The sequence below is a fragment of the Physeter macrocephalus genome, chromosome 19, assembly GCF_002837175.3.
Source record: "Physeter macrocephalus isolate SW-GA chromosome 19, ASM283717v5, whole genome shotgun sequence".
Classification (NCBI taxonomy): domain Eukaryota; kingdom Metazoa; phylum Chordata; class Mammalia; order Artiodactyla; family Physeteridae; genus Physeter; species Physeter macrocephalus.
In genome coordinates this window covers 84,120,061-84,140,349 of record NC_041232.1, presented here as the reverse complement: position 1 = coordinate 84,140,349, position 20,289 = coordinate 84,120,061, and the positions used below count along the sequence as shown (strand labels likewise).

At 37.7% G+C, this 20,289-nt stretch overlaps 1 protein-coding gene across 1 annotated transcript in view; it reads right to left on the bottom strand.

Moving 5' to 3' along the window:
• Positions 1 to 7,479: 7,479 nt before the first annotated feature.
• Positions 7,480 to 20,289, bottom strand: part of C19H18orf63 (chromosome 19 C18orf63 homolog) — a 30,576-nt gene continuing 17,766 nt past the window's right edge. Inside the window, exons 8-12 of the mRNA XM_007116218.2 lie at positions 18,207 to 18,303; positions 18,009 to 18,094; positions 16,622 to 16,805; positions 7,727 to 8,722; positions 7,480 to 7,536 (exon numbers count right to left, since the gene is read on the bottom strand). Of these exons, the coding sequence (XP_007116280.1) occupies positions 7,480 to 7,536; positions 7,727 to 8,722; positions 16,622 to 16,805; positions 18,009 to 18,094; positions 18,207 to 18,303 (1,420 nt within the window). The remainder of the gene's footprint in view (positions 7,537 to 7,726; positions 8,723 to 16,621; positions 16,806 to 18,008; positions 18,095 to 18,206; positions 18,304 to 20,289) is intronic.

Sequence of the window (20,289 nt, the reverse complement as noted above, 5' to 3'; positions counted from 1 at the left end):
GGCCTCTCCCGTTGCGGAGCACAGGCTCCGGACGCGCAGGCTCAGCAGCCATGGCTCACGGGCCCAGCCGCTCCGCGGAATGTGGGATCCTCCTGGACTGGGGCACGAACCCGGTTCCCCTGCATCGGCAGGCGGACTCTCAACCACTGCGCCACCAGGGAAGCCCCCAAAACTATTTTAATGATAAGTAGATATATAATAAACCACAGAGCCAATTATGTTTTGCCAGATTTCTCCCCGAATATGACTGCAGATTTTTGCTTTTTATACAGGAATGTAGGCTAACAAAATGTAAATAATTCCTATTGATCCTCTGGAAAAAAAGCTAGGGGAACAAAATGTTAAAATATTACTTGCGTACTATACATAATTTCTTTCATCTTTTTTTTTTTGTGTGTGGTATGCGGGCCTCCCTCTGTTGTGGCCTCTCCCGTTGCGGAGCACAGGCTCCGGACGCACAGGCTCAGCGGCCATGGCTCACAGGCCCAGCCGCTCCGCGGCATGTGGGATCTTCCCATACCGGGGCGCGAACCCGGCTCCCCTGCATCGGCAGGTGGACGCGCAACCACTGCGCCACCAGGGAAGCCCAATTTCTTTCATCTTTGAATGTTAACAGTAAAACATTCCTTGAATATTTAAATTCAGAAATTTAATAATATAAAGTAGCAAGGATGATCTCTGTGGAATATAATAAAACATTAATGCATTTTATTTTTTGTAGAAACTAGGAAAAGTTTCACTGGCAGAAAATATATGAAAGATACATATATTAAAAAAATCAATCATGAGCATTCTTAAAAACACAAGCTGATAAACTAAGATGATCAACTGTTTATGAGTGTTTCTGTTAATATTTAGTGGTAGCAGTTTTCAGAAATTTTACAAATCACAGATGAAAAGGTTAAAATTGAAAAATCCTATTAATCTGTTATATTCTCAGCGTTTCTTTTTTTTTCTGGTTATGTTGAAGTGTTTGTACTTTTGTTTCAGATCACAAATGTTCCTTTGATCTTGCCATCTCTTCCAATGACCGTTCTCCCTTCACAGCCGAACTTCTCACAGAAAACTCCAGCACCTGCTTCCTGCACACCTGACCATCCTGTGCGTCACCTTTGAACCGAAGCAGACACTAGGGACCTCTGAGACCGAAGCCTTCTGACTCTCAGGCCTCCTTCTCCTGGGCTTTTACTGACACCAATGTTGCCACCAGACACCTTCCTTTTCCTTGGCTCTGGGACTCCACACCTCTGCTTTCTGACCTTATCCTGACTGCTTTTCTCTGCACCTTCTCCCTCTCCCCCATTCCTTATGCGTCGATATCCTGTCCTCAAAACTGTCATTTGTGTTCTTCTCTTTGCTACTTACACGCTCACACATGCCTTCAACTAACATTTCTATGTGGATGACTCCCCAGATGATACCGTGTCCTGAATTTTAATCTAGCTGTCTGCCGATTCAGTCCAACCCAGTTTATGATGGACGGAATCAGTCATCTTCCTGTTCCATCTTCCCTACCACTCCTTCATTTCTGTATTTTTAAAGGGGAATGCTCTTCTTGCATTGGTCAAGTTGGAAAATCCAGCTTCATCTCTGAGCCTACCTCTCCAGCATGTGCCATCCACAGCCAGTTTCCCTGACCAGCCATTTCTAGGTCTGTTAGTACTGTCTTATTCTCCATTCTCTGCTCTTTGGATAAGGCTTCTGGAATAGTCTCCAGTTGATTTCTACATGCCTAAAAGTCTCCTTGACCACCGTGGCCCAGTCTACACTCATTCTGGTCCCTGTATGAAGCACATGCTGACCACACCAGAATCAGTATTCACTGTTCCTTAAACACATGTAACCTCATCGGGCCTTTGTTCGTTTTAGTTCTTCTCTTTGGAATGTCCTTCTTACTATTCCTCCCGTGTCCCAAATGTGTTAGGCATAACCACTGTTTATCCTTCAAGGTCTTTGGGGTATTTAATGCCAGTGAGTAAAGGAAACAGAAAAATTGTGTCCAGAGATGTAAGATTACAGAGGCCATGGGAGAACAGTGTTTCAAGAAAGGGGTAATCACAGGATAATATTATTAAGGAGTAAATGAAAATGAGTTAGAAAAGCCCACCGGTGACTGTTCTCAAGTGAGCAGTCTACACTCGTGATTTCCAATCCCCTCCTGTGCCCCCCTTCTCTCTTAAACTCACCCAGTCAGGCTTTCACCTCCATCATGACACAGAAATTGCTTGTCAGAGTCATCAATGACCTCCATGCTATGAAATGGTCAATCCCTAGTCCTCCTCTTACTCCAAAGCCTGCTCCTTTTCATCTCAGTTGATAACAGTTCCATCCTCCGAAGTGATCAAGCCAAAAGCCCTGGAGCCCTCCTCAGCACCTCTTTCCCTCACATCCCTAATCCTGTGGACCTCAGCCTTCACAACATATCCAGAGTCAGCCACTTCTCATCTCCTCCTCTGCTACCAGCCACTTTCATCTTTGCCTGGATTCCTGCAACAGTCTCTCAGCGGGTCTCCCTGTTTCTTCTCCTGAACTCTCCTCTACCCCAGTCTAGTCTAAACACAGCAGTCAGAATGATGCTGCTGAAATCTAAGTCAGATGTGTCACCCCTCTGGTCCCAACTCCATTTCACTCAGGGTAAAAGTATGTGTTCTTGATCAGGTCATATCTCCTGGCTTCTCCTCTCCAGCCCATTTAACTCTAGCCACTCTGGGCTCCCTGATGTCTCCCTGAACATATAGGCTGTTCCTTACACCTGGAGAGCTCATCCTTCAGATATCCATGTGGCTAACTCCCTCTCCTCCTGCATGTCTTTGCTCAAGGAAGCCTACCTAAACCATGTCTCTTACTTTGCTCTATTTTTCTTTTTTCCTACACTTGTCACTTTCTAATACATTCTATAATTTATTTGTTATGTTTATTGTCTGTCTCTCCCTGCCAGTGTTCGCTGATATATCCCAAGCATCTACAATAGCTCTTGGCACATGCCAAATACTAAATAAATGTCTGTTGTATGAAAGAATGAAAGACTTTGAGAATAAAGGTTCTGTAAAGTGGTGAGAACCTAAAATAGTTTACATGGGTCCAGCAGTAAATGCATGTGAAGAAATGGAACCACAGAGGTAAAAGAATTTGTAATTTATCTAAGCCTTTCCATTCCTATATAGTCACTCTGACACAGAAAAATACATGTATTTGAAATAGTTTTTTTAATTAAAAATAAGTCACTATGACACTATGTAGGATACAGCATAAATATTTTAAGCATCAATAGATAATGACCATGACATCTTTAAGCATTTATCAATACTGACCATTCTTAAGTATCAATAAATACCCAGTACATTGTCAGTTCCAGCATAACAGCAGATGATGAGCAAATTGAAAAAGAGAGCAAGAACTGGTTAGTGAACTGGTTAGTCAGATAAAAGCTAATTATTGACTAACCTGTATTTTTTACTTATTTGCTATGTAAGCAACAAATAAAATAGAAATAATATACAATAATGTATAATATAGTAATATCTAATAAAATATAAATAAAAATAAATAGTAACATAGTAAGCAACAAATATTGTGAAATTTAAAATATGAAAAGTACAAAAAAAGCTTTTTTACATTTCTATGAAGGTGATTTTTAGCATTAATTTCAGCATACTTGGTTTTTAAATGCCATGGCTGATCTATACATATGCAAACAAAATCATTTGTTTATGGTTTAAAATTGTAATGGTTCTAAAACTGACATACAATTGGAATGTGAAGAATGATTTGGGGGCAGGGTAAGGGGTATTCCACAATGCATATAAATTAAAACAAGGAACCAAAATCTTCTTTAAAATGAACCAAAATCTTCACTGATTTCTCCAGTGAATTTGAGCACAACCGTTTGGTCTGGACTCTCATCTCTGAACATGGAGTAGTAAATAATCAATCAATCAATCAATTTGTCTTTACAGTAAATTATATATATATATATATATACACACACACACATATATGTATATGTCTTTATGTGTTATATGTGTATACATATATTTTGGTAAATTTTCATTAGGATAAATATTGTAAGATGAAAAATAAACCTACTTTATACCAGAAAATAGACTGATTCTAACATAAGCAGGCTTTGCCATATAAGTTAATATTTATCTCAAGAAGTGCTTTCCTATAAATTCTAAATTTTAGACACTAATGGAGTGGAGGAGGGGCTATCAAGATTATTTATATAAAGAATTGGAAGATACTACACACTACTTAAGCATTGGATTTATCTTTTTAAATTATTTTGCTAAGTCTAATAGTAAAATAAGTTTTTATTACCTGAGACATGATAACTGGACAGTAGCAGGAAGGCAGCCTAAAGCTCCATGGAGCAGGAGGAAGACTGGTTTCAAGAATGAGTACAGGTTGTGGTCGACTGACCAAGTGACCAAATATATAACCTTATTAACAGCAACTTCATAAACAAATATTTTCACCACGCCCTCACAAACAAAGTGACATACTGTTTTTTACTGCAGTCTACTAGTTATCTATCATACTAGTTTTAGAATGCGAAAGGCACACTCAAAATAGGCTTTAAACCAGATGTATTTCCCTATGAAAATGGTAAAATAATTATAAAATAGAGATAATTCTGGAAAATAGAAACTTTTCCAGTAAAGGTATACAGTAAATTAATAGGGCACAATTTCAAGAACAAAAATTATATTTACAATTTTGAAGTTTGTATTCATTTTTGCCTTTAATTGCAGTGGTTTAGTGAAGTAGCAAAAGCAGTAAGTCACACTAAAAAAATCTAAGTTCAACTTATACTTGACTCTCTGCTGTCTCTTTTTTAATGAAGGATTATTTCAGCGGAAAATTAATGAGGATTTTGGTTTCTTTAAATATCTTACCACAACAATTATATCACATTTTGCAAATTAAATTTCTAAAATGTTTGAAAGCCAGAATAATACTAGTTAGGAGAGAAGCTCCATTTCTGTTTCCCTCTTTTTATATATTAATTTATTTGTAATATGGACCAAATATCATTGCTGACATTTGTTTCAATACATTTATACTCCTATGTCTTTGCCAGGCACCCAGAGTGGGTTTGCTGGAGAATAGACCACATGGCCGATTGCAGTCTTATTTCAGTAACCCAGTGTATAACCTACTACCTGGCACATAGCATAGGCTTAATAAATAAGGCTGAACAAATAAATCTCTCTCTAATATTTTGATTATATGATTGAAGGCTCTAGTTCTTCTGTGAAATAGATTTTATTTTTATTGAGGGCTTCCTGTTAGTTTGCATATTTACACTAAAATGAAAGTTAGTGAATCAATGAAGATATGGTAGACCCCCAAAATTTAATGTATATATACACATTCTTTTGTTTCTTTAAAAATATGCTATACCTTATCTGTAAGAGATATACACTAAAGTATTTATGGGTACAACTATACGACATATTGAATTTGCTTTAAAATAGTATAGGAAAAAAGTGTATCTGTGAGAAATAGATGAAACAGAGTGGCAAAATATTAATAATTGTTGAAGCAGGGTGATAGGTACTGAGAGGTTTTTTATACTATGCATGTTGTGTGGTTTGAAAATTTCAACAGTAAAAATAATGAATTCAAATACATTTCAATAATAAAAAGGCAAAATAAAGATATTTCCAACTAACAAAACTACTATATAACTGGCATTTTGCAAAGATCTGTACTAGACTAATTATATGACGTTGTTAGAGTGATAGGTTGTGAACAACTTAAATGTCAATCAGTAGGGACAGTTAAATATAGGATATCCACATTGCAACGGAACACTATCCAACTATGAAAAAACCTGATGAGTGATAAGGGTTTCCACAGCAGCGTATGGAGCCTGAATCCATGTTCACAGGAGTGCGTGTGTGTCCATCCACTGTTCAGAGTGGTTATCTCTGCAAAGAGGAATTGCACGTGGTTTTTTGTTTTTGTTTTACTTTTTTCTTGAAACTGTTTTGTATTATTTAACAATTTTACAGGGGTATATATTAATTTTATATTTGGGGGAAATTCTTTTCTATTATGATATCCTATGATTTTTCTCATTATGTTATTCTTTCTAGCTGATGGACAGATGTTTTAATTGTTAAAAACTGTGTTAGGTCTTAAGTAATTCAAAGTGGGAAAGTGCTATACTTCTAAAACTATGAAATCTAGAGATTTCATTTATTTTTAAAAATGAAAATAAAAAATTTTAAGGCATTCTAGCTAGCACATACATTTTTTCCTCAACCACCTACTGACTGCATATAGTAAGCCATCAAAAACTACATGAAACTTAACATTATAAAATATATGAAAATAGATTTAAGTATCTTTTGGTAATTCAAATCAGGCTGAAAACTCTATTAATTATAGAAAGAAATAGCATTTGGAAAACAAAATAAGAAAATGCTTTGTAGTTTGTTCATAATAAATTTGAATTGAAAATATTCCAACAGTTCTATGTAAAAAAGTACTTGTGGGTATTTTAGTAATATGTTTGTTAGATTAAACAGATGGCAGAACGGAATAAAATGCAATTTCCAGATGCATGGTTCTGTGATTTCAGTGCTGTGGACTCAGCCTTATCAGCTAAATCTCAAGTTTAACTTTAGCGAGCACTGCAACATTTTTTGGAGTAAACTTGAACTTAATTAACTTTTGAAACATTATTTAACGTTAATCATGTTGGGTAAAAGTCCAAAAGGTCAGTGTTCTAGTGGCTATGAAATCTTGTAACTTTAGGCAGTCTGCGCTGCACCTTGCTCTTAGTGTGCAAAGACCCCAGAGGAGAGTGGGTGGGAGCCAGTGATGGGACCTCTCTCTACCTCATCCCTCTTTAGGGGCCTTTACAACACGTTACAGTTGCTGTGTACAGTCCTTAGTCAAGGATTGTACTGTCCATACCATTTACTATTTCCTTGCTGATTTTAAGGCTTCAAGGAATTAAAAGTAGCTCCTTTGGTACATGAGATCGGGGATCCCTAAACTTGGTAATTCCAATTTTGTTAATGTAATAAAAAATAAATCAGGGACTTCCCTGGTGGCACAGTGTTTAAGAATACACCTGCCAATGCAGGGGACAAGGGTTTGCTCCCTTGTCCGGGAAGATCCCACATGCGGCGGAGCAACTAAGCCTGCGAGCCACAACTACTGAGCCTGCACTCTAGAGCCCGCGAGCCACAACTACTGAACCCGCACGCCAACAACTACTTAAGCCTGCACGCCTACAGCCCGTGCTCTGCAGTAAGAGAAGCCACTGCAATGAGAAGCCCGCACACCGCAACAAAGAGTAGCCCCCGCTCACTGCAACTAGAGAAAGCCTGCGTGCAGCAACAAAGACCCAACAGCAACAAAGACCCAACGTAGCCAAATAATAATCAATCAATCAATAAATCAATCAGAAGATATCACCTAAGTTACCTGGTGGATAGTTCCTTCTTTCACATCCATGTCCTAAGCTTTAGGAATGATGAGAGATTTCTTATGTTTTGATTTGTCCAAGTTATGTATCTGTAACCAGATTGAAGAATCACATTTTGTTATAAATTAACTGTATATACTTGCAGTTGTGTTAGATACTCTGTTTCTTAATGTGTTTCTAGATGATCTTGGGCAAATCATTTAAATCTTTATTTAGGGGTTTTAAAGGTCTATCACATGGTCAATATCCCCAGATTAAAATTGTTTTTAGGTTTTTTACCTGGTTCTTAGAACTGGATTGTCCATAATGGATAATATTGGAGTGAGGCTTCTTTGAAGTTTCTGAAGAGTCCTGACGTAATTTCCTTTTAGACTTGTGGGCTGTTCTGCTTACTACTAATTGGTGGTCACTTACATTAGCTTCTTTAGTTTGATCAACTGATTGTTGCTGCAGCAGTTGGGAATCTTCCGTTTCTGTGTCTGATTCAAAAATGTGTGGTGGTCTTTTCACTTTTAGTGACTTGTGGCCTTTCCCTAAAATTTGTGTTATGTATTTGCTTGTCAAATTTTCTTTTTCATTCTCTTGGAAGTCAACAGCACTTTTTATTACACCTAACTTGTTATTTGACATCTGAAATACTGAACTATTAGATAATTGTTTAATTTCACTTAAACTCATGACTGATAATTTTCCACTAGAAGGGGGATTTTCTGTCATATTTTCAAAGGACTCAGTGTTTTTTTCTTGCAGAGATCTAGAAGTCTTCATCTGAATGCTGCGATTAGATCTTTTTTTAATAGCTGGATCTAAGTTCAGTTTATCATCCTGGATCACACTAGTTTTAAGTGAAAGCAACTTAGATTCTGTAACAACATGTTTTCTTTTCAGGTTGTCAGGTTCTAAGATATTTTTGTTCATCAGTAATTGTCGATTTTTGAAAACTGGTAGGAATTTAGGGGCAATATTATGTTGGGAGCTAAAATCTCTGTCTTGAACTTGAATATTTCCTCTGTTGAGCTTTGGTACTTCCAGATGTACTTGTGCTGCCTTGTCAGGCAGGGATTTCTTTCTGCTCTGAACAGATTCTGGCTGGAGGTGCAGAGTTGAGGACACACAGGGCTTCGGCTGGCTGACCGAAAGCTCCACCTTGTGGTCCGTGGCTACTGAATGAAGTGGAATACTTTGAGCCTGGGCGGGTCTTGTGGAAGGGGCCTGAGCCAGAGAGGACCTGAACTTTTGTTTAGTGGTTAGATTAGGCGGCTTGATTTTGTTTTCCTGAAAGGATAAAGATCAGGAAATTTAGAAAATGTAATAATGTCCTTAATGGAAAAGAAATAAGATATCATCAAAATAAGGATAAAAAGTAACACTACAATACATAGAACAGGTAAAGAAAAACAAAAAACAAATGAGCCTTGGTGAGGACATGTGTATATCTCTTATGATCTGTATCCTTCTTTAGATACCATCCTTTCAAGACAATATTTTAAGATGAAGTTATATTCTAAATTGTATATAAATCACCCAAAAAACTATACCCTTAGCTGCTACCATCGTCCTCCAAACGTGCTCGTTCTGCTGTCTCTCTCAGAATATCTTTCCCTCTTCTCTCCATTTTTTCCCTCTCAACTTCCCAAGGATCTTCTATCAGTTACTATTTATTTGTCACCAAAAAAATAGGACATGGTAATGCTCTTATCTTTTAGTGTGAATGTCAGTCTCCCTAAGTAGACACTAGATTCTTTGAGGGTAGGAACTATGAGTTACTTATTCTTACATCCTTCACATTCTTAAATCTTTCACACAGTAACTAACAAAACACTTACTCAGAAATTAAATCAATGGAGGAGGTGGTTGCATCTACACTATGCCTTTCAGAACAAGTAGGATTCTGAGTATAGGCAGTGACTGTGTCTTAATCATTTTGCAGTCTTATTGCCTACTAGAGTGCCTGGTACCTGGAAGCAATTCAGCAAGTACTCGTCAAACTGACTTGTCACATACATCAAAGAGAAACAAGTGTTCATAGTCTTCTTAAAAAATTGTTGTAGAAAAATATAAAGCATGAAATATACCATTTTATCCATTTCTAAGCATACAATTCAGTGGCATTAAGTACATTCCCCACTGTATTTCTGTTGTGTAATCATCACCACTATTTCCAAAACTTTATCTTTATCCCAAACAGGAGCTTCATAGTCTTTAAGCAATAACTCGTTTCCTTCTCCTCACAGCTCTGGTCACCACCATTCTCCTTTCTGTCTCTATGAATTTGCCCACTCTAAGTAGTCCATGTAAGTGGAATCACAATATTTGTCTTTTTGTGTCTGGCTTATTTCATTTAGCTTTTCAAGGTTCATCCATGTTGTAGCACATGTCAGAGTTTCATTCATTTTAATGGCTGAATAATATTCCATTGTATGTATATACCACATTTTGTTTATCTATTCATCTGTTGCTGGGAAGTGCTTATAGTCTTTTAAAATACATACCTATTAAGTCTTATTGTCTGTAAAAGAGAGACATGTGACAATAATCTGAAACACTGAACACAGAGTTCTTTTCTCACCCTCTGACATAAAAAAACACATAGATTAACACCTTGAAATAAAATTTAAAAAAACAATCTAGAACAATATTCAAACCAGAACAATTGGTTTTTCTCTCCCTTACTGGAGATTCAGTTGTTGAACATAGTTGGGAGGACAGTAGGACAGAATTTTAGGAGATAAGAGTTGTGAACAGGCAGAGGAAAAGTGAGTGAGTGATCCAGTTACTTATTAGGCAAATCATACCAAAACTTAGTGGCTTTAAACAAAAATAATTATGTTTTATCTTTAATGATTCCGGGATTTTTTAAAAAAATTTTATTTATTTTTTGATTCTGGGATTTGACATGGTTTAGCTAAGAGTCTCTCAGGCAGTTGTGGTTAGATGACTCTGGGGCTGGAATCACTTCCTCACTCACATGTGTGATGATCAACACTGGTTGTCATCTGGAGTACCTATAGGTAGCCTCTTCATGTAGACTGGGATCCCTCACACGTGGCATAGCAACTGTCCCAAGAGACAGGTAGAAACTGTTTTTCTTTTCATGACCTAGTCTTGGAAGTCATGTAGCATCACTTCTATCACAGGCCTGCCCAGACCCAAAGGGAGGGAACATAGACCCCACACTACAATAGAAGAGTTATCACTGGTCAGAAGGGCATGTGGCTGGGTGACCTAGTGGCCACCTTGAAAAATGGAGTAGAATGTCAGAGAGCAGTTGGTCTCTTACCAACTTCGAGCCTCTGACATCATAGTACAGGTGACCGACAGAAGGGCTGGTGCACTTGGCAATCGAGGTGCATGCAAACCCGACGCAGGATTTAGGGAGCTGAAGGAGGAGATGTGGTCAGGGCAGATGGAGCTATGGCCCAGCTTCTGCTGCACATCAACAAGCTGCCGTAGCTTATCCCGATGAGGCTGAGTTGCAATCCTGGCCTCACACAGACTTTCTCTGTGTGAACGTAGCTCTTGCTTCCCCTCCACCTTCCCAATCACGTGCCACCCTAAGCCAGAACGATGTAGGAAGGAATTCAAGGACACATACCTACAGCGTGCTCAAGCTGACATAACACGAAGTCACCACAGAGAACAGGGCTCCTTCTCCCGCCATGGCTATTCGTGGGAAGTCTCCAGTAAAGTCCTGGGTAAGGTTTGGGTGATGCTCAAAGTAGGTGACTGGGTTCACTTTTGTCTGTAGATTTCTCAAGCTTGAGTCTTATCCATGTCAGTAAGGCAAGAAGACACCCCTCTTTACTTCCTCATAATTTGCAGAGGGCACAGAAGAGGACCTAACCAGCTTTCATTACTCTGAGTGAAGTGATGCAGAAGCTAACTGAGGAATGGTTTATAATGCCAGGAGATTGCTAGGCTGAGTGAAAAAGCACGCGTCAAGAAGGGGTTTGTACTCTTTGATAGGGCTGCTATAACAAAGCCACCACAAACTGGGTGGCTTAAACAACAGAAATGTATTGCCTCAAAATTCTGGAGGTGAGAAGTCCAAAATAAAGGTGCTGGCAGAATTGGGGCCATGAGAAAAGGATGTGTTCTAGGCCTCTTCCCTCGACTTGGAGATGGCCGTTTCATATTCACATGGCATTCTCCCTGCAAATGAGTCTGTGTCCAAATTTCCCTTTTATATAAGAACACCAGTCACATTGGATTAGGGGCCCACATATGCCAGTATCTAATCATTTCTGTAACAGCCCTATTTCAAACAAGGCCACGTCCTGAGGTACTGCTGGTTAGGACTTCATCATGTCAATTTTTTGCGGGGGGAGGGGTGCACAATTCTACCCATAACAGGGTTTGACACGTAGCTCTAGAGAAATTCAAGAGGGGGTACAGCTGTTCTTCTGAAGATCATCTGTACAAAGGAGCTAGAAGAACACCTTGTACACCATCTTTGTCAAGATACCATATGAGACCAGCAACATCAGACTAATGCAAGTCAAGAAGTTAATGCCTGCCCTCTCCCCTCCACTACTCAGCTGTGACTGTGTGATGGATGTGACGGATACGGTGGACTGGTGTTCAATACCCATTCCACCCTCCTTCTAGAGCCTGGAAATCTAAAATGAACATTTTCTCCTTTGCAGCTATGGTTCAGGATGTGATTTAGGATCAACCAGTCAGATGCACTCATACAATATTTGGAAGAAAGAAGTGAGGTAAAACCATACTTCTGTAGTTTCTGCTGAAAAGTTTACTTATGAATGCCTTTGGTTTTTCAGTTGCAGAGTTAGCAGACGCCCAAGTGTCCACTCACCAGCTTTGCAGGTGTCTGGAAACAGAGCTTAGGGCATTCATTCTCCTGATGTGGACCATTTGAGGCAAACACACCAAATGCCCTCACCCTATGTAGGCTTTCCCCTGTACGTAGATGCTATCACGGGGAGAATGATTCTTAAATTTGAATGAAATTCTACCTCAAAAAGATGTTTTGTCAGAAGCAGCTGAATCATCTTAAAATGTTTGGATTGAATTTTTTCCATTTGATGAAAAAACAGGTCAAGAACTAAGTTGAAATCAATTATAGAAAATCAAAGAACATTTTTAGACCCTTGGTTTTCATAAACCATAGTAACTGTTAAACAATATACCTACTATTTGAGATACCAAAAGAAAAACTCATTCTAGGCAGATTCATATAAGAATAGATTACCTGTATTTTGATATAAAAATTATCTAGAGGGCTTCCCTGGTGGCGCAGTGGCTGAGAGTCCGCCTGCCGATGCAGGGGACACGGGTTCGTGCCCCGGTCTGGGAAGATCCCACGTGCCGCGGAGCGGCTGGGCCCGTGAGCCATGGCCGCTGAGCCTGCGCGTCCGGAGCCTGTGCTCTGCAGAGGCCACAGCGGGAAGAACCCCACGTACCACAAAAAAAAAAAAAAAAAAAAAAAAAAATTATCTAGAATATGTTTCTGAAACGTTTATATTCACACCCAGTTCCATCTTCATCTGTCTCTCAGAAATATATATCTGGTGGAAATAATTTCCAGGAGCTTGTTTTGCTCCCTAGCCTGTCAATGTATTATTTACTCATTCTTTCAATTTCTAAAATATAGTAAACAGCCCAAAGGGGGAAACCTCTTCTAGGTTTACATTCAAAAATTTTAAAAAGACTATAAAAAGGGCCAATGTAAACAGCGGATGAAATCATAAGTAATTCACAGAACTTAAAATACTTAAATTGTCAACAAACCAAAGCTTTGTGAAGTCATAACCTACCAAAAAAGCATACACTTTACCACATTATTACCATTATTCTGCCAGGTGTCAGTGTGGCTTAGTTGACTTTTAATTTCTAGAACTTTACATACAATTTATATAACTTTGTACATTAACATAAAATTATAGGGAAACCAAAAGCTTTAACTTATATTTAGATATGAATGGACATCTAATGGAGGCCTAGAATTAAGGAAATTATTAAATGAAGCTTGAGGACTGATCAAAATGATGGATCGAATGTGTTTTTTTCTATTAAAATTTGGTTCTGTGTCTTGCACCACCTGAGTGTTTCTTGATTAAAGTCCAACCAGGATTCAGTTAAGCTTAGGATTTAAGTACAGGTTTGTAGGAAATATGGGGCTTGGAAGAATGTGTTAAGTTTAAAAGACATGACACAACAAGGAAGCCATCATTCAAATGCAAAATATGGGACATTTTCCAGGTAAATGATCCAGTTTTCCTAGCAAATAACTGGCATAAATTAAGGGGAGGGGAGTTTGGAATGTTATTCAATGAAAGAGATCTAAGAGATAGAACAACCAAATTATTTGGACCTTGCTTGGATTCTGACTTAAACGAAACCTCTAAAATAAATCTTTGAGATAAATAGGGAATTGCAGTATGAACTGGTATTAGGTGATATTAATGAATTATTGTTACATAATATTTTTAAAAAGCTCTTATCAGAAAAAGATACATACTAAAGTCTTTACAGATTAAAATAACAGCATATCTTGGATTTGTTTTAAAATACTACAGTTTACCCCCACCCCAAAAATCCATCAAGGAGGAGCCAGATGATAGGCATACAAGAGTTCGTTATACTATAGTAATTTCTTTTATGTATATTGGAGAATTCCGGTGAGTTAAAAAAAAAAGCTAGTTTGGCTAAGCACTCCTACTAATTTACTTTTTTAAGTAAGTTGAGTTTTATCAAGTAGTTTGATCAATTTATTTTTCATTTTTAAAATTTATTCTTTTTAGTACTTCATGAATCTTAGAGCTAACAAGGTTGTAGCAATAATAGGAACTAACATTTACTGAGAGCTCAAGTACAAGGAACTGTTCCAAATAGGATTATCTAATCCAAAAACAAAACACAAAAAACCCTATGAAGTACTGGGAAGGAAATGGTGATGTGCTGCCCAGATCCCCTTCAAGAAAGGGCTGCTCCCCCGCTGCCGGGTTACTGTCAGCAAACCACCTTTGGCAGTCAGCCCTTGCGGAGACTGCCTCAGTTATGGAGACCCATCTCACCCTAGAACCTGCCTGTCTCCAGGTGGCCCAAATCCAACGACAGATGGAAGAGGTATAAAGGCCTGGCTATTCTGGCCAATGCAGAACCACTGTAATGGGCCGTTTTAGCCACTGTGCTCCTCAGAAGGTTGGCCATGGATATCTGGCACCTGCTTTGCTTTTGACTTCTCCCTTTACCCATTCTTCTTCCTTCCCTGCTGTCTGTAGGTGTTGATTCCAAGGGCACTTCTCAATAAGCATCACGCACACTGGACTCCATTTCAGAGGAGGCCTCCTAGAGAGCCCAATTTGTGACAAGTGCTATTATTACCACTACTACTATGCCCCATTTTACAACTGGAGAAACTGAGGCACAGGGAGATTAAATAACTTGCCCAAGATTATACAAGTAGTAAGGAGTTCAAACCTAGGCAGCCTGTCTCTAGAGCCTGGCTCTTAAGCACAAATCTAAACTTCTTCCAATTGTAGAACTAAGAATCCATTCTTTGGGTTTCAGTTTTAATTTTGCAATGTATTTAACTGTGTGGCTTTGGTTAAATTACTTGAATGCTGTGAGCTTCAAGTTTCTTCTTCTGCAAAACTGAGAAAACAATTTTTTACCCCAAGAGTCTATTTTGATGATTAAGTGAGAAGACACAGAGAAGGCACTCAATAAAACTGAGGAGAAATTCTTATTGTCAATGTACCAATAGTCAGAAGCAATATAAAGACCAGAATTTCCAAATAAGTGTTATTTTACATTTAAGAAGCAAATTTTCACAAATATATTGTCTGGACTCACCACTTTCAAAACAGATGTAGGCTGGAAATATAAGGTATTCAATAAATATATTCAATAAAAATGCATGATGTAATGACATATCTTCTAAATTCCTCAGATTTGGACTTGGCCAACAACTAGACTTTTAAAAATGTTATGTCTGGGCAAAATTTTAACATTCATAAAGATCATAAAGATGTCAATTGGTATTTGTACACCCACACTCCCTTCTAAGGAAATGGCCTTGCCTATAGCACCTGATATCTTGGCTGTTATGTTTTTATAGCATTTATTTGAGGTGTCAGCCCCTAACCCAAGGATACCAGATCCACAGGCTAGCTAGTGACAGATGGTGTGACCTGGATAGAAAAGATAAAAGGGGTCTATCAAATACTGGCTCTGGTGAATTTTACTTGAGGATTATAAAGAGAATGAAGCAAGTAATACGGCAGCAAAAGCTGAAAAAATGCCATGAGGCATAGTGTTTGAGCCATAGCAAGTCAACACCACATGAAAGCCTAAACCATTGGAGCAGTGGAAGCTACAATAAAACAAGATGCTAGTATTATAAGTCAAGAAAGGAGACTCAGAAGACACAGAGATATTCAAATAATTCATATTATATCTCGAACTGTTCAAATTATTCAAACCTCTGTCTTTCCTTTTGATGAAAACACACAAATTTGTCATTTAAAAGAAAGATCATTGTTGAAAAATTTAAATTGAATTTCCACTTGTTCTTCAAAAACTTCCCCTTTAATTTTGTTTCCTTTTGACAAAGAAATCTTATTCGATTGAGTGTGAAGATAGGCCATCATATTTTCATCAATATTGCTTAATTGCTACTTATTCTTTTTTTTCATAAATAAGATTTCACTTAGCATATCATCTTACAATGAAAATGCTATCAAGTTAATTCAATTTCTATAAATGGAATTATTCAAAGGCTTTTTCAATCAATCACACTCAAATGAAGCGGCAGAATTTCAAAGAAAACTTGGATTTGTATGAGGCAAATGTTTCCAAACTATCCTATACGATCATTTATTCATTTATTCTTTGAAAAAACATTTAATGAACACCTGTTAAGTACCAGGAACTTGGAATAAGAAGATGAATATGCTCTTTGCCCTCCAGGAAGTCATGTTAAATTAGAAGAAACAGAACAGTAAACAACTACTACCATAATACCAAGTTAAATACAATAATAATAATAATGACAATAACAAATGGTTAAGTACAACAATGACAAATAGTATTAGGGAAACACTGAACTGAGGGAAAAGACTTATAGCACAGTGGGTAGGTAGTCCATCACTGAAGGCAAAAGGTGCATAGCATGTCTTAGAGAACTTGGTAGGATATGAAATCTCTTACCTGCAGATACACTTTAGTTAGTTCTTGTGTGTAGTAGCACGGTTTAGCTGTCATCTTTATGGGAAATCCACATATATGGGGCAGTTTAGATTTTAAATCTGAAAGAAAACTTTTCAACACACTTTCCGTATCTACCCTTGGAAAGAACTGTATGGGCTGACTTCTGATGCAACTGAGAGGGTATGTGAACATTGTTAAAGAACAGTGGGACATTTTCTGTAGATAGAAGACAGCATTTTTTAATGGAAGTAAAACGGTCTTAAAATAGTAACTGCTAAAAAGGCATACAACTAAATCCTAACTATTTTATATATTGCTTATTCCATATTATCCAAAGCTATAGAGAACGTTTTCTCACAGGAATCTTAATTGCTTAAATTTTAACACTCACGATAAAGACGACTCATAGTACCCTTACTATATGGCTTTCTACACAGACTGGCAAACTAAGATTTATTAAAAAATGATTTATAAAAAAGATACTATGACCTTTATAGATTATAAAAACAAGTGTTTATAGTAAACGATAAACAGGCTGCATCTCCAAGAGTAGTAAAAATTCAGTACAGAGAAACAACATGTATAGATTGTATTCAAGCTCTGAAAGCAGTTCTTTGAGAAAAGCAGTTACTTTTTCTGATGAAAAATATTCTGAAGACTTGGAATAATGTCTTAGCATCTAATGAAGGGGAAAAATTGATACCTGTCAACCTCAGCTTTATATTAAGATTTGGGTTAGGAAATGCAGAATACAGAAAGAGAACATTAGGCTCCTCCCTCTTCCATTGGAAACTCCAGCTGGTCAGAATATAAAGAGACAGAAATGGTGAAATAAGTACTAATTAAGATGGAAGAGTTTCACCTGAGCACTCGTGCTCTTTTTGTATGTAGATTTTTAACAATAACATTAAGAAAAATATTTTCTTGAATCAATGGGGTGCATTAAGTGCAACTCAAATCCTCTACACTTTGACGGTAAGATTAAATACTCTGAAAAGAAAATTTCATTAAATGACTAATTCTTTTAATTCTACCCTTTCAGTAATATCCAGCATGCCACAGGAGGGAGCCCTTGGCTAAGGAGAAGCCTGCAATTATTTTCTTACTTTCTACTAGGAATCATGTAAACATTTTTCCTATCTACTCTAAAGTTTCTTCTGCTGTCTAAATTGTTGCAGTAGTGTTTAAGGGTAAAAAATATTTTTATTAAGCTCATCCTCAAATAAAAATAGCAAAATTCTAAGGAAAACAAAAAAACACTTACTCAGATAAAAAGAAGTAGAGGGAAAGTAGCTTCATCTGAACTTAGAGAAGGCTGAAAATGATGACATCAGGGCAAGAGTAAGCCTGGACCGTAAGGCGGGCAGAGAGCATCTGTAAAGGATATGTGAAGGCCCTTCTTCCTATCATTTTGAAGTAGATGCTGCAGTATATTTTAGTAGTTCCACAATTTTCTGGAAGCTTATAGCTATACTAAAAATTAAGAACAAAGTTGAAATTCTCCTGAGAAAGCTAAACTTAAGGTTAAATTACAAGAAGTAAAATCAAATAGCTACTAAATGTAATATATGTTTCTATTCCTTACCAGGTCATCCCAGTGCATCTGGAAATCTTCGTATGAGTGAAAAGGACAGTCAGGGGGTATGGTGTGAAGAATACTTATTATTTGTCCCATTTTCATACTATAAAAGATAGAGGTGGTGAAGTATTATGAGCCAATGCTTGGATACAGTTTAACTATGTGATTTGGAAAGCATCCAAAAATTTTAGCAAGTATCGGGCTTCCCTGGTGGCGCAGTGGTTGCGCGTCCGCCTGCCGATGCAGGGGAACCGGGTTCGCGCCCCGGTCCGGGAGGATCGCATATGCCGCGGAGCGGTTGGATACAGTTTAACTATGTGATTTGGAAAGCATCCAAAAATTTTAGCAAGTATCAACACATAAGTAATAAGCTACTCATTTGCTCCCAGTTCTAAATTAACATTGTACTAAATTCTCAACAACTAGAATTGTTAGAAAAAACTAAGTTGAACTGATGCAAACAATAAGCCAGTTATAAACACAAACTAATGAATACAGTGTTGCCACACAGAGGTATGCCTGGTAATTGTTAGACTTTAGGGAAAAGTCTGTTAAGAGCTGAATGAATCAGAGTCAAATCTGTGTTCCCTACCTACCTCTTCTTGGCTTCAATGATCAAGGCATTGTGTATATGCTGCCTGAAAGTTCTTTTGCCTAAGCAGGTTAAAATTTCATGCCAATAATCATATTTATGTTAATAACAAGTCATTTTTTCCCCTGAAGATAGTATAAACTTAAAACAGCTCATATCAAATGATAATGAATCATTACTTATATGTACAAGTTTATAATATTCTATTTATATTATTATAATAGTTGTAATTTTATAATGAGATACCTAGAAATTTTACTGTTTTAAAAATGTCTAATAAAAATGTAACTATATATCAGAGGCCTTTAGAGTCGTGCACTTTAAGATTCTCTCTCTAAAGTGTACTGTGTTTATGTGGTCTGTTTAGCAGACTTTACCAAATAGAGTAGCATTTTTGGCTTATCAGTATAGTCCCAGGTACTATGTATACACAGTAAAACGATGCTCTCCCTTCATGGCAGTTTGAGGTTTTTCAAGCTGTTTGCTGACCCAGAATGGGGAGCTGTTTGAGTTCTTGTTTCTACTTGTTATTGTCAGATTCTAGGCTATATATACATTCCCACTTTTAATCATGTACTTGCCTATAGTATCTCCTCTAGGTAAAAAAAATTTGTTAAACTCTTACGTAAATTAAAAAGAAAAAAGTAAATAGATATTTTTATTTTCCACACCCAGTGACATGTGGCATCTTAGTTCCCCAAGCAGGGATCGAACCCATGCCCCCTGCAGTGGAAGCGCAGAGTCCTAACCACTGGACCATCAGGGAATTCCCAATAGATAGATCTTTTTAAGCAGTTTAATTGAGATGTAACTCACATACCATACAATTAATTCACCCATTTAAAGTATACAATTCAGTGGTTTCTAGTATATTTGCAGATATGTGCAACCATCACCACAGTCAATTTTATTTTTGTTTATTTTAAAATTTTTTGGCCATGCCACGTGGCTTGCAGAAGCTCAGTTCCCTGAACAGGGATTGAATCTGGGCCGAAGCACTGAAAGCCTGGAATCCTAACCACTAGGCCACAAGGGAACTCCCACCACAGTCAATTTTAGAACATTTCATAACCTCAAAAAAACAAAAAATGAGTTGAAATAAGGTAGTTTTTTGGTTACAGTTTTACTGAGGTATGATTGACTCTCAATAAACTACATATATTTAAACTGTATGATTTGGTACATTTTGACCTATGTATGTACCACGAAACCATCACCACAATCAAAATAGTAGATATGGGCTTCCCTGGTGGCGCAGTGGTTGAGAGTCCGCCTGCCAATGCAGGGGACACGGGTTCGTGCCCTGGTCCGGGAAGATCCCACATGCCGCGGAGTGGCTAGGACCGTGAGCCATGGCAGCTGAGCCTGTGCGTCCGGAGCCTGTGCTCCACAACGGGAGAGGCTACAACAGTGAGATGCCTGCGAACCGCAAAAAAAAAAAAAAAAAAAAAAAAAAAAAAAAAAAAGGTAGAAATACACATCGCTCGCCAAACTATA